Raw genomic sequence first — 15,887 nt, forward strand, 5'->3', positions numbered from 1 at the left:
CGTTTATAGATATTGAAAAGGCTTTTGATAACGTGAGCTGGGAGAAACTGGTCAAAATTCTTAAAGCTATGGGTTCAGACTGGAAAGACAGGAGGCTGATATTGCGACTCTATGAAGGACAGATCATGATGGTAGATCATTTGTAAAGATATCGGAGGAAGTATCCAGACAGCAAAAATCAGGAAAGGTGTACGGCAGGGCTGCTCTCTGCCACCATACCTTTTTAATGTATTCATTGAAGAAGCCATAAATAAGTTTAAGGCAAATACCAAAGGAGTAAACGTAAATGGGCATCATATCCAATGCATTTGATTTGCAGATGACATAGCAATTGTAGCAGACTCAGAGAGAGAGAGTTGTCTAAGATGTTCAATGTACTGTCATCAGCATTGTCAGATTCACGCTTAAACATTAGTGTCAAGAAGACCAAGATATTAGTTGTGAGTAAACATCCTGAACGAATTCACACCAACATTGAACTGAATGACAAGATAGTGGAAGAAGTCACCACTTTCCCTTATCCAGGAAGCCTGATCACAAATGAAAACAGGTCCAGCAAAGAGATCAAAAGGTGAAGAGCACTTGCCAAACAGGTGTTTAGTAATAAGAGAAGTCTTTTATCTAAGATGAAATTCCAAAAAATTCAAATATATTAGATCCACCTATTCAATACACTTCTGCCATTTATTAAATGGTCTTTTTATAAGTTACATAGTTGTTTAAAATACCTTGGACATGTTTCGACCTAGCTTAGAGGTCATCATCAGAAAAATAACAAAGAAAAAAGAATACAAAAAAAACAGTGATACATAAAAATCTGATATAAAATACAGTCAAGAAATGCAATGGGAGTTTATGTTAAAATGTAAACAGCTTCAATATTAAAAATATATTCAACAAGTACAATGGAAACTGTTAAAAACGTACATGGATTCAAACTTGGACAAAGTAAGTTGTGAGTGTGGGTCCAACCGTATTTAGTACAGTATTAGTTGGCTGGAGGAAATATTTAAAGAATAGTGAAGACAGATGTTGTTCTAATCTGTCATGTTTCTGGAAAACAGAGTGAAGTTTTTAAAAGCTCTGTTGTATTGCATCACAGTGAACAAAATTATAGCCAGGATCTGAAAATGGAAATAAAAAGCCGAGTATGAGAACGAAAAATTAGGTAAAGGTTAAAGATAGTATAAGGAGTCGCAAAATATTACTCAAGTCCTCTTTCCTCCAACCCTATGTTTGTGTAAATCAGGTAGGGTCAGTGTTAACCTCCACACTGACTGGCATGGCAACCGTTCCGATGTTGCGTTGGGTGGGAGAAACAGTGGGTGAGGGAAGGGAGAGTGAGTTGAGATTATAGATGGGATTTAATCTTTTTGGTTATATATAGGATATTTAGATCTTTATCTATGGTGGAGAATGAGTGATTGTGATCTTTCATGTGTTCACTCATAGTGGAAAATCTTTTGTATTTAGCTGCATTAACATGTTCTTTGTAGCGGATATGAAAGTTTCTCCCAGTTTGTCCGATATATTGCACTAGTTACAAGTCAATTTGTAGACTCCTGATTGCAAATGTTTGTCAGATTTGTTAAGTGTGTTTGTGTTATAGAAAAGTTTAGAAGTAGTGTTGTTGTTTCTAAAGGCGACATTGAGGTTCTGTTTTTTAAACATGTTTGACGTTTCGTATATGTTATTGCTGTTGAAAGTGAAGGTGACAAAATCAGTATCCTCTTTCTTTTGTTTTTTAAGTGTGGTGGCTTTATTTTTTTATCTTATTGAGAATTCTGTCAACGAAATTGCTGTTAAACCCTCTAAGGTGTGTTAAAGTATGGATGGTGTTAATTTCTTTCTTATGAGCTTTCTTGGACATGGGAATGTTCAAGGCTCTATTTATCATGCTATAAAAAGAGGCCTTTTTGTGGGAGTCAGGGTGCAGTGAATCTTGTCTGATCATGTTGGCTGTCTTGGGTGGGTTTTCTGAAGATTTCAAATTTTGGATGGTTGTCGCTTCTTCTAATTTTAAGATGTAGAAAATTTAAGGATCTATCTGTTTCAAATTCAACTGTGAATTTTATGTAGGGGTCACAAGTATTTAGCTTATTGAGGAGGGTAGTACTGTCAGTGATACGTTGATCAATAATGTTGAAAATGTCACCTACGTATCTCGACCAATATACCTGGTAAATTAATGAGTATCTTGGTTTTTTCAGATTGTCTATATAAATTTCTGCCAAAATTCCAGAAACAGGGGATTCCATAGGGAGTCCTTTCTGCAGATAAATTGTGTTATTAAATGTAAAATAATGATTCTGTCTGTTAGGTCATCAGCCCAGAGGCTGGTTGGATCCTCAAATAACACCACCAAAGGCTATACAGTTATAGGAAAACAGCAAAAACCAATGGCAGGGCCCAAATGAGGTGTACTAGGCCAGATGAGGAGTGAGGTAGTTTGCCATTGCTTTCCTCACTGGACCAGAATGTGCCACTGCAGCACGACTGATCCTATGAGCAACACCTTTCATAACACTCAGACACTATTTGTGCTCCAAATGTCATTACTCAGCACCACCCATACCCCAGCAGCTTCCATATGGTCACAGCCATGGATCAGACTGGGACTTCAGTGGAAGCTACACTTCGCTCTGGCTTGTGCCAAGAGACGGATACAAAAATAATGATTATTAACAATGAACTTCAGAATATGTAAAAATTATATTTCAAGTTTACTTAAAAGTTTATGTTTGTTTAAGTTGTCTTTAACTATTACTCTAATATTGTAATATAAGTTTGAACAGAACAATTTAGAGTTTTAACACCAATAAAATTTGAATGCATATAGTCAGTACATTTGACCTTGAAGATCAATACTATTGAACTGACACACAATGTGTTAAAAGAATAATTTAAGCTATACCAAGTTTAACAAGACACAAGATTGAACCCAGTATGTGAAGATGATAAATTCTGAACGCATACAAACCTCATTTCCTTCTTTAGGTTGTTTTTAATTGTGATATTGACCCAAGTTAGTGAACTTGTAGAAATATGATATATTTTTTATAAATATATATTTTAACATATAGTCTTTAGAGGCTAGTGCTAAAAATGTTGATGTATTTTGTATTTTAATTGTCAGTTTTTCATGAATTTCATGCAGCTGATGATGGCGCCAAAGTAACGCCAAAACTAGTCCTGCTTAATAAATTTAATATGTTGTAGTAAATTCAGACAACATTGTTTCGTATTGAATAGGTGGAACCCCTAAAAACTTTGTAAGTTTTTGTGTGCAGCGATACTCACGAACTTTCACCACCCTTTGCAAAGAGATCAAATCAAAATGACCAGTACAGCTCACCCGCGGGATAATTCTGGTCCACGACCGTGCAAGGAATACAACAAATACAGTCAAGGAGCTTCTGCAGACATTCAAATGGGAGGTCCTCAGTCACCCTCGATACAGTCCGGACCTGTCTCCCTGTGATTATGCCATTTTTGTTGAGCTAAAAAGGGCTCCGAGAGGCAAACGATTCATCTTAGATAACTATATCAAGCAGTACGTTTGGAACTGGTTCACTATGCAGCCCCAGGACTTTTACAAGACGGCCATTTATCGCCTTGTATCACCGTGGGACAAGTGCCTTGACAGTGCTGGGCAATCTTTTTAAAATAACGGTAAAAGTTTTCATTTAATAGCCTCCGGCTTATTTCTTTTTGAATGGCCCTCATATATTTTTATTTGATGTAAATACTATTATTTCATGTAAAAATCCCAAGATATATTGTCAATTTCTGAGTCTTTAATCTTGAATGAGAAAAACTGCCTTTAGTATCCAACTAAAGTGAAACTATAAGAAAAGATACAACAGAGAAAACATTTGGTACATAAACTGACCAACAAAATGCTGTGTATCCTGTTTTTACAAGAATCAAGAAACAAAAATGTCACGTAGGGATGTTACAATTTATGCAGGGTTGACGTATACACAACAACATATGAGAGAGTTAAGAGATGCCTATTTTTGTACATATAGTTTATTACTAATTTTTTTATTAAGCTCCCTCTTCCTACTATTTGTCACTATGTTAATCCTTTCTGCAAGTTCCTATTCTCACTCCTAGGCATCTATCTTTATCTTATATTTGTACATCTCTTTGTTCTTTTACATCACATTAAATGTAGATATTGATAAGCAATATATGTATAATAATGATTTTTTCATTTTGTAATTTCCGAAGCCATCTCTTTTCAGTTTTGACTCAGTTAATTTCTATTATGTTCTTCAGTCTGCCGAAACTAATTTTGATTACTAAATTTATAAACTACCTGAAAAAGAAAACATATGGTAACAGTATCATACTTGAAAAAGAAACTAACCTCATGGCACTACAGCCCTTGAAGGGTCTTGGCCTACCAAGCTACCGCTGCTCAGCGCTAAGGCCTGCAGATTTTGAGGTCAGCACGACGAATCCTCTCGGCCATTATTCTAGGCTTTTTAGAACGGGACCGCTATTTCACCGCCAGGCAGCTCCTCAATTCTAATCACGTAGGCTGAGTGGACCTCGAACCAGCCCTCAGATCCAGGTAAAAATCCCTGACCTGGCCGGGAATCGAAGCCGGGGCCTCCAGGTAAGAGGCAGGCATGCTACCACTACACCATGGGGCCGCCTTGAAAAAGAAACAAGTTAATTAAAGTTCACAGTTAAATTAATTAAGTTGTTTCTTTTTAAAGTATAATACTGTTACCAAATGTTTTCTTTTTCAGATAGTTTATACATTTATTTATTGATCAAAATTCGTTTTGGCACACTAAAGAATCTGACAGTTATAATTTCTTTTTTTCCATCAATCTGTTCCAATGGATCCATATAGCATTTGATTTTCTTTTATGTACTTCAAAATTATATGTTCTGAAAGCTTTCACCTGCACCATTCGACTATGGTGTCACGAAATATTAATAATACTATGTGACTAACACTTCATTACCTCTTGATGATTTTAGGAGACTCCACAGTGCCAGAATTTTATTCTGTGATGATGGACACAGGAGGCTGGTACGTAACCAGTTACATCACATCATCTACAAAGGAGATATGTAGTTGGAAAAATTCAAATCAAGAGACAACAATGATTCATTCTGCCACTGACTATAGATTTCTTTTCCTTTGAATAATTCTTTTTTATACGAGGAAGATCTATATCTCTACCTGCTTTCGTTTCCTGTTTACTGCATACATCATCATGCAATGCTGTCGATGATGGAACTTTTTCAGATAAAGAAAAATCCAAATTGTTTGTTTTCGATATTCCCTTCATATATAGGCAACATGGATTTTTATTGAATGAATCTGGCATGCTTTGAATATGAGATATATGATCACAAAGTGCTTGAGCTAAGTTATCCTTTTCACTGGACAGATGTGGTGTTAATGATATATTTTCTGAACTAGCAATGGTTTTACCTTCTTCACTTTCAGCATCATTTACTGTTAATACAGTCAGTACATGATAGCTGGAATTATCATTGGAGGCAAGAGGTAATTGTTTTCCAAGGATTTTATCAGAACATGTCATGACAGTAGGAGCAAAACTAAGATTTGTTGAAATGGCAGTAGATGGCACCACAGTACTATTTTGTTGACATATGGTAAAAGTATTATCAGTTGAATCATTAATTACAGACATATTATTACTATGAACATCACTGTTTGAACAGTTCTTTTGAACATAATTTTCAACTTCCTCAAACCAGTCTTCATCTGATGAACTATGATGGCTTTGTAAACGAGGTGACATCTCCAATCCGCAGCTGGAGACAAGACGTACTCGGCTATGAGAATTAAGGTTCCGCAGTGCAGATGATGGCACAGTTTTCCGTCTCCACGAGTCACTAAAACATCTACATGTTCGTACACCAGGATCTGTAGATTCACTTGCAGATACCACATTAGAAACTGGAAATGTTTGCATTAGTGAAGGAGATGGGACCTTCCTTGCAGAATCTTCCAGGAGCTGGCAACTCGAAGAGTGCTTTGCTTTCACTAGCGAATGACACACTTCCTCGCCTTGTGGGAATATGAAAGGATTAGATTTTGTCCTTCTGTTCTTACTATATGCATCATGCTCATAGTTTATAAATGCACGATCATCCTCAACAAGTTGTACTTCAGCTATAGATGGATGATTAAAAACAGAATCAACAATTTCCTGATTTGATGTTAAAAACTCCAAAATATTCACAACAGGAGATGTTTCATTTGCTTCATTTTCAACAGCAGTCAGTAACTTTTCTATCCTAACATCTTTTACAGAATCCCGTCTGCATTTGTCTAATTCAATTTCTCCAAAGTCACGCTGAACTCTTGCTGGGGTGGGAGATGAGGAAGGGGTCTCCATGCTTTCTGGAGTGTATGGTTCATGCAACAAAGAAGCATGAGGAGGTGCTAGGAAATAATCAGAAGTACTGTTGGTACAGCTTTCCAAAAGGTTTGTGTTCAAAGATAAGGTTAGTGGTGGAGATTCTGTTACAAATACACTAGCCACAGTTGTTTTCAAGCTCTTGCAAGACCAGCAGGGAGGTATACGTGCAGCACAAACATGTCCAAAGCACAGTGGAGAGTCATCACTACCATATGCACAACATGAAACTGTACCTGCATCAGCAATCAATTCCATCTTTAGGTAAACTGGCTGCAACAGAACACACAAATCTTTAATATCAGGTGATACTCTATAAAACGTGATTATTTTTCCTTTTGTTTTCAAATCTACAACATAAAAAAAAAGGAAGTTCATACTAATATCAAATATTCTCTATCAATTCACATCTCTAACACAATATCAAAATAAATGATCACAATTTAACATATTGTATTACATATACAATATAAGTCATTAAGACTCTGCAGGTTTTCAGAAAACAGCAGGATGGTAACCAATAATAATAATAATAATAATAATAATAATAATAATAATAATAATAATAATAATAATAATAATAATAATAATAATAATGATGATGATGATGATGATGATGATACTCTTCAACTGTGTTCTTGAAAAAATCATCAGAACCTGGCGGGTGAGATTACAGGAAACCAACTACAGTCCATTGAGAATAGGAACCAAATCCAAGGGGATTGCAACAGACTGCTTAACATTTGCCAATGATATTGCTGTTCTCTCAAATGACATAGTACCGCTAGAGCTCAAGTTGAAATTTTGAAGGAAATTGCCGAACAAACTGGTTTGCAGATATTGTTTGAGAAAACATAAGTAATGACGAACATCAAAGAGGCTCCACCAAAACTCCATACAAAATACGCGGACATCACTCGAGCAGACAAATTCAAATACCTGGGTGAGATCATCATGAAAAATGGACTGGACAAAGAAGTACTTCAGGAGCGAGTACGCAAACTGGAAATAGCCTACCAAACATCCCGCACAATCTACAACAAAAATGCCTTTCCCAAAACACCAAGATACGTCACTATGAAACAGTTCTGAAGCCCGTAGTTCTATATGCAGCCGAAACCCTGTCTCTAAATGCCAACAAAGGACTCCTTGAAGAACTGGAGAAAAGAGAACGCAAAATTGTAAGAGGAATCTTGGGATCAAAGTACAGAAATGGAATCCCTCAAAAGAGATCCAACAAGGAAGTCTACAGCAAAATAGAGAAAATTACCGACACAATCAGAAAAAGACGGGCATGATTTTACGGTCATCTGAAAAGAATGGACAGAAGAAAGTTAACTAAAGAAATCTTTCAATTTTTTGATTCAAACCCCAAAACCACAATTCCCTGGTTTAGAAATACCAAAGAAGACCTGCAAATGCAACATATCTCAGCTGAAGACGCCCTTAACAGAGATCTCTTCCGGAAGAAAATATTGACGAACGGGCTAAACCGAGACGAGCAACCGAAGAGAAGACACGGTACCCCTTGGACAGAGGAGCGTAAGCAGGCCCACTCACAAAGAATGAGGGAAATTTGGGCTCTAAAGAAGGCCAAGTTCAGTGTCAAATGCAACAAGACTTAACGTGGTCCTTGATGGCCCCAGCGAATTATATATAATAATAATAATAATAATAATAATAATAATAATAATAATAATAATAATAATAATAATTATTATTTGCTTTACGTCGCACCGACACAGATAGGTCTTATGGTGACAATAGGACAGGAAGGGCCTGGGAATGGGAAGGAAGCGGCCATGCCCTTAATTAAGGTACAGCCCCAGCACTTGCCTGGTGTGAAAATGGGAAACCACGGAAAACCATCTTCAGGGCTGCCAACAGTGGGGTTCGAACCCACTATCTCCCGGATGCGAGATCACAGCTGCACCCCCGCTTAAATGCACGCCCAACTTGCCCGGTCCACTAAATACTTTTATGGTATTTGGAGATGCTGAGGTGCCGGAATTTAGTCCCGCAGGAGTTTTTTATGTGCCAGTAAATCTATTGACACGAGACTGACGTATCTGAGCACCTTCAAATACCACCAGACTGAACCAGGATCGAACCTGCCAAGTTGGGGTCAGAAGGCCAGTGCCTCAACCGTCTGAGCCACTCAGCTCAGCAACAATGGGTTTGATGATAAGTGTTCAGTGAGGAAGCAACGTTCCAGGTTTCCGGTGTTGTCAATCAGCACAACAAGCATATTTGAGGCTTAGAAAATCCACACGTAAGAGTGGACCATGTTCGTTACTCTCCAAAAGTCACCGTGTTTCGTGCAGTTAAGTCCAGTAAAGTGCTTGGAACTTCTTTCTTTGGTGAGAAAATTGTAAATGGTAGGTAATAACCTACTTGGACAGGTTGGAAAGTTAGTTAATGCCACCACAACTGCAGGAAGATGATGCGGAGAGTGATTTACAAGATATTAGAATCATTCTATATTGAATGTTTTAACTTCACAAAGGAAAAATTAAGTGTATCCTCCTAATTCAATACATCATATAATTCCATCATTAGAAGGAATAATCAAATTCAAACATGTTTTGACTAGTTTGAACCATCTTCAGTGAAAAGGGGGGAGGGGGGGTTAAAGTAATTTACATAATACAAGCTAAAAATGTGCCAAAAAATATAATGAAGGAACAAATGAAAAAACAAAAGAGAGACATGACGGAAATAAAAACAGCACAATATAATATTTACATCATTCAAAATCTTCACGAAAAATCTTAACAATCAGGCTTGGAGAAGAAATAGACTCCCAGATACCAGAAAATCAATTCGGATTCCGAAAGGGAAGAAGTACACTACATGCCGTAAAATACCTAATAGAACAAGTCCAAGATACATTGAGGCATCCAGGAAAGAAATATTTTGTAGTCTTCGTAGACTATCGTAAGGCTTTTGACCTTGTTGATAGAGCAACACTCGTTTGAAACTCAATTAACTAATAGGGGTTAAACATCCGATAGCAATCATAATCTCGAATATCCTCATATAACTATGTCCAAATATCAGACAACATAACCCTATCCAAAAACGTAACCCAAACAAATAGAGTCCTACAAGGTGACCCAATCAGCCCAATTTTATTCAACATCATGACAGCAGACATCACAGAAATAATCACAGATACCTCAGCATTGCTTATACTTTACGCAGATGATATGGCAATAGGCTCAGAAAACGGAAGAGTGGAAGCAAGCAAAATACGAGCTACGGCACGTAATTACACGTTACGCCACTCATGGATTTCACCACAGATTCTGCCAAACAAAAAACTTCCACCACCCGAATGAAGACTGTATATGTAACCTGTGCAATGACCGTTGTGAAAGATACCATGCACAAAACTGCAAAATGAGGACAATCTCAATAATAAGAATGGCATTAGCATAGTTGACCATCTGTACAAAAACTGTTTTTGCACATTGTGCGCTTTTCATTTAATAATAATAATAATAATATTTACATCATCATATGGAGCAATAAACAACTCGCTGCAATAAAATTCAGTGAAAACAGGGTTGTTTTCTTTTTTTTTGCTAGTTGCTTTACGTCGCACCGACACAGATAGGTCTTATGAGGACGATGGGACAGGGAAGGGCTAGGAGTGGGAAGTAAGCATCCGTGGCCTTAATTATGGTACAGCCCCAGCATTTGCCTGGTGTGAAAATGGGAAACCATGGAAAACCATTTTCAGGGCTGCCGACAGTGGGATTCGAACCTACTATCTCCCGAATACTGGATACTGGCCGCACTTAAGCGACTGCAGCTACCGAGCTCGGTAAAACAGGGGTTAATACAAAACATAACTGAATCTACAAACTGTGTTAACCTAAGAGGGTAAGAAATGAAAACAAATCATACAGATGAAAACGAACAATAAGTGCACATAGCGAGGTTGCGGATCTCTTAGTCTAAAAATTTTTTTGGTGTTATAACAATTCAAAACAGGGTGAAATCACTGTGTCAAAAAATTCAGGCCGAAAGTCTGCCTTTGTAGAAACACCATCACATCAAATGGCTAGGAGGGGAGCGGGATCAAAAAAGTTTGAGAAACCAATCCTGAGATAACGTGCAGGTGAATTGCATGTGACAAGTGATGGAAAAATGCCAATGAAATTTGAAAGTTTAGAAGAGCAGCATTCTCAATTTCTTCTCAGTCTAGTGACCCCGTTCTCGATTATTGTTTCACAATGTTGGCTGGTTTGTTTGTGTTATTCTAAAAGGTTGGGAGGGCCGCGACAAAAGCTGAGAAGTTGTGTTAGAGAAGATGGCAGATGCATGGTAAACTCTAAGTGATCATAGTGGAAACCGTCAATGAAGTTCCAATCTGTAATGGAAAAAATGAGGTTGTGTGAGAAACTTGGGCTGATAAGTAAAACTGTAAAATGGGTGTGAAGAAAGCTTTCAACTTACGGTGTTTAAAAGGTGGTTTTCCTCTCGAAACGGTCTAGCCTTCTCAAAGTTAACGGTCCCGTTTGTACGATCAAGACTATTGTTGGCTCAGCTGTGTTTGCAAGGATAGAAGGAGCGGAGCAGGAAGGAGTGGTGCATGGCTGGTGGGGTCACTAACAAACTTAATCTTACTTTGTTAAAGAAACAAAACACACTTGACAAAAAAATGGAATTCTGTTTCAAAAACAACACTTAGCAAACATAACACCTCAAACAACATAAAGCCAAATGATTTTCACCAACCTGTAATAAACATAAGTAAAATCAATCTTAATCCGATGATCTTGATGTGATGAGCAAGGGACCTAAACATAATTGGGGTAATCCTTCTAACCCTGATAATTTAATTTCCACCATAGCTGAATCGGTATTGGCCATTAATAAATTTCCCATAAACATACAAGAAGAGGTCCAATAAGAAGTCATACGCAAGCTATCTTTTATCCTAAATAAACAACAAACCATTAAAGCCAATACAGAACACATAGCTAAAGTAAACAAACTAAAGAAAAAAGTCAAACACAATGACTTAATAATAACAAAAGCTGACAAAGGGAACGCTACCGTTATCATGGACAAAAGTGACTGTATTAATAAAGCACATACGTTTTTTGCAGAGACCAACTTCATAACCTCTAAAAAAGATCCAACTAATAAAATACAAAGAGACCTCACAACCATCATTAAGGACGATTCGTTTTTTTAATGACCTTGAAAATCCAAAATGATTATTATGAATCCGAAGCTTCCCACAGCAAAAGCGCTACCCAAGAAAACATAAAGCTGACATCCCCATAAGACCCAGTATCAATTTCAGAAATAGTCTCACCTATGAGGTATCTGGTTCATTCACAAATTCCTCAAGTCACACTATCATTTTCAAGCCAATACATCAGTAAAGAATTCTATAGAGTTTTGCAATAAAATTAAACACTTTAATTTATCCAAACACCACACTCTTCACTCATTTGATATTACTAACACGTATGCTACTGTACCTGTTAATAATAATAATAATGGCGTATGGCCTCCGGAGAGGCCTGGTGCAGGTCTTTTCCTAGTAGACGGCCTATTAGGCGACCTGCATGTCTGTGAAAATGAGGGCCCTACCTAGGATGATTTCTAATGTTGAATATGCCACACACGCCCAGCCCCCGAGCCATTGGAATTAACCAATTAAGGTTAAAATCCCCGACCCGGCCAGGAATGAACTTGGGACCCTCTAAACCAAAGGCCAGTATGCTGACCATTCAGCCAACGAGTCGGACAATGTACCCGTTAACAGCACCATACAATTGATCAAGAACAATCCTTCCAAGTTTAGCAATTTAAGTACAGGTGAAATAGATTAATTTATTTGGATTCTGAAGTTAACATTGAATAACAACTTTCAATAATGTTATTTACCAACAGACAGGTCTTCCCATGGGGTCACCAGCTTCAGGAATCCTTGCGGATATTTACACCGATCATTTAGAACATTCTCACATCATTGGTAATATTAATGGTATTCAATACTGGACTTGTTTTGTAGATGTCACGTTTGTTATTTTAAGACTCCTACATTACTAACAGCAACACAGTACTTGAATTACTCAACTTCACTGACCCACATATAAAATTCACCATAGAGTCAGAAAACAATAATGTCCTTAATTACCTGCACTTACTCATTATGCGCAACAGCAACACCACCACCACCACCACCACCACTTTATCCTTTAATATATACAGGAAACCCACCCACACCATCAATACCATCCAACAAACCTCTGTGCACCCAGACATACATAAGAAAGAAGCTTACAGTAGGATGGTCCTCAGAGCATTAACTGTTCCATTATCTCACAAGAATTACAAAAAGAAAGAAATTAGTACTATTCATAATATTGCAGAACACAACGGTTTCAATAGAACCTTCATCAACAGAATCATTAATAGATATAAGAGCAGGCCCATGACTACCCTAGAAAAATATTCCACTCCTAAAGAAAAGTTTTCCAAATTCACTTTCAAAAATAGTAGCATTTACCAAATTTCTAATATTTAAAAAAACACAAAATCAAAATAGCATTTAGAACCTCCCACACCAACTCCTAACTCATTTTCAATCCACACACTGTCAACAATAACAATAATAACATTAATAATAGATATTTGAACTCCAGAGTTTATAAATTATAATGCCAATCCTATGATTCTCGCTATATAGGTCAAACAGGCCGCAATTTTGTCATAAGATACGCCGAACATTGCAACGCTCTCAAATATAATCCTTTTTCAGCTATGAGTGAACATCATAAAGCATCCAGCCACGAATACACTTCAACAGATAAAGATCTTAAGATCTTGTATTATGAGCAAAAAGGCACTTTGCTCAATGTTCTCGAGCATCCAAATCGATTTAGATCAGTTTTTGAACCCCTTTCTCAGTTTAAATGAAATCAACGAAAACAAGAACTTTCTACTTGACACATTCATCCCATATATTTGTCAGAACTTCCATAACATAAACAAACCCTGCCTCCATCTCTCCAACTCACCACCACACTCCACCAGCCCTGCATCACCCCTTCCCCCTCCACTCCTTCCATCCTCACAAACACAGCTGAGCCAACAATAGTCTCGATTGTATGAATGCGACCGTTAACTTTGAGAAGGCCAGGCCATTTTGAGAGGAAAACCACCTTTTAAACACCGTAAGTTGAAAGCTTTCTTCACACCCATTTTACACTTTTTACTTATCAGCCCAAGTTTCTCACACAACTTTAATTTTTCCATTACAGATTGGAACTTCATTGACAGTTTCAACTATGGTCACTTACAGTTTACCATGCATCTGTTTTCTTCTCTAACACAGCTTCTCAGTTTTCGTTGCGGCCCTCCTGACCTTTTAAAATAATGCAAATAAACCAGCCAACATTGTGAAACAATAATCGAGAACGGAGCTGCTAGACTGAGAAGAAATTGAGAATGCTGCTGTTCTAAACTTTTATATTTCATCGGCGTTTTTCCATCACTTGTCACATGCATTTCACCTGCATGTTATCTCAGGATTGGTTTCTCAAACTTTTTTGATCCCGCTCCCCTCCTAGCCATTCGATGTGATGGTGTTTCTACAAAAGCAGACTTTCGGCCTGAAATTTTGACACAGTGATTTCATCCTGTTTTGAATTGTTATAAAACCAAAGAAAATTTTTAGACTAAGAGATCTGCAACCTTGCTATGTGCGCTTATTGTTGGTTTTCATCTGTATGATTTGTTTTAATTTCTTTTCTTCTTAGGTTAAAACAGTCTTTAGATTCAAGTATGAATTGTATTAACCCCTGTTTTTAACTGAATTTTAACACAGCAAGTTGTTTATTGTTCCATATTGTCCCCGTTAAAATTGGCGATATTGTGAATATTTTCAACAAGTGGAAAGTAAAAGTTTTATTGTCTGCTTGGAACTGCAGTGTGTCATTTGGGGAGTAGTGGCGAGCTAAGAACGAGTTTTCTTCGTCGTTCAGAGGGGTGATACATGGCCAGGACTGTGCCAAGGTCAGAGTAAACCACGTGACTACCGCCGCACGCGCGCAACTCACATTCTGGATCTGGAATAGTCTGAGCCAATTAAATGAGACCATCAGCCAATTACCGTTCTCGTTGAAGATCACACCTCCCAGGCCAATAAGATAAAAAGGCCTTGTTTCGAGTAAATCGCTCTCTCTGAATATCCTTCGCTGTGAATATTCTTCGCTGTGCTGCTGTGTGGGACACTACGTTATCGGACCACGTGGAGAAATAATTTCCAGTTCAAGTCGACGCCCGTTCGGCCAGAATTTAGCGAGATAATTAGTGAATTCTTATGGAATAAAACACGCCTTAAGAACCAAGTTAAGTGTGACTGTGTAGACGAGCTATTAATATTCGACGTGTGCTTGTGCAAATACTTAATCTTGTCATCTCAGTTACAGCTTGTGACCGGAATTCTACGGAAGTCGTCTTAGAAGTTGAACACCTCAAGATGGATAATTCCACAACCACCGACAACAGAACTTCATCGAGGGACACCTACTACAGAGCCTCCATGGAGCTGTAAAATGTGAGGCATATCTGGTAATTGGAAGGAGGCTGACTGGAGGAAAATGCTGGAATAATTGACTGTCGACGGGAATCGAACTCCATCTAAAACTTGAGTACCTTTTTAATTTAATTTATCTGTCTTACCTTTTGTACAACTAGAGGTCTTTCTTCTTTAAGTCGTAGATCTATTAGTTGTAGTTAGAAATATTTCATTTTTCCACTTCTTAAGGTGTCGTGGTAGACTAGGTACGTGTGAATGAAATTTTGAATCTATTAGAGTAGACATGTAGGTTGTCTTTGAATGATTTCCCATGCTTAGGAGCTTTATACTTAATAATCACTGACCACACGATAAATCTACTTTCCTTGTAATGTTGAAAGTTACTGGACTGAAATTTGTGTGTACATTTTGAGTGAATAGGGTCGAACCTAGCGTCTTTCAAGATCACTTGTTGTATTATGATGAAGTCATCTAATCTTACGATATTCCACGAGGATCAGTAGATGTAATAATCACTTAAATAATAATAATATTGACTAAAGATCGGGTAAAACAGAATTAAACGCTCGTGAGCCATAAATTTACAGTAGAGTCCTTATATGTGAGATTGAATGTGCTCTGTTCATGAAGGGTCTGGAATATGACCAATCCTGAGGGATATTTGTTGTATAATTGAGCAATTGATGATTTAATGATGATATCTGACTTATTCTTGTGTATTGGGAGCGCAAGATAGATTATCATTATTAGAGCACGTGTTGCAAGTGTATTTCACAGGTAGGGAATAAAAATAATACGATTAAGGCTCACGCTCGTGATAGTTTCAACCTGTAGCCCAAACGATGGTAGTGCTTATGGATTTTACTAGAATCTTCCATTATAATTTCAAGAGTTAGATGAAC

At 37.5% G+C, this 15,887-nt stretch overlaps 1 protein-coding gene across 5 annotated transcripts in view; it reads right to left on the reverse strand.

Annotated features, from left to right (window-relative positions):
- 5PtaseI (inositol polyphosphate-5-phosphatase A) overlaps positions 1 to 15,887 on the reverse strand; it is a 589,076-nt gene that overhangs the window by 145,075 nt on the left and 428,114 nt on the right. For 2 of the 5 annotated variants that reach the window (XM_067142883.2, XM_067142884.2), the window contains one exon: positions 6,653 to 6,689. The exons of the other annotated variants lie outside the window; for them this stretch is intronic. In XM_067142883.2, coding sequence (XP_066998984.1) covers positions 6,653 to 6,689 — 37 coding nt within the window. The remainder of the gene's footprint in view (positions 1 to 6,652; positions 6,690 to 15,887) is intronic. 5 annotated transcript variants of the gene reach the window in all.

Source organism: Anabrus simplex, chromosome 3 (assembly GCF_040414725.1).
Source record: "Anabrus simplex isolate iqAnaSimp1 chromosome 3, ASM4041472v1, whole genome shotgun sequence".
In the NCBI taxonomy this organism is placed as follows: domain Eukaryota; kingdom Metazoa; phylum Arthropoda; class Insecta; order Orthoptera; family Tettigoniidae; genus Anabrus; species Anabrus simplex.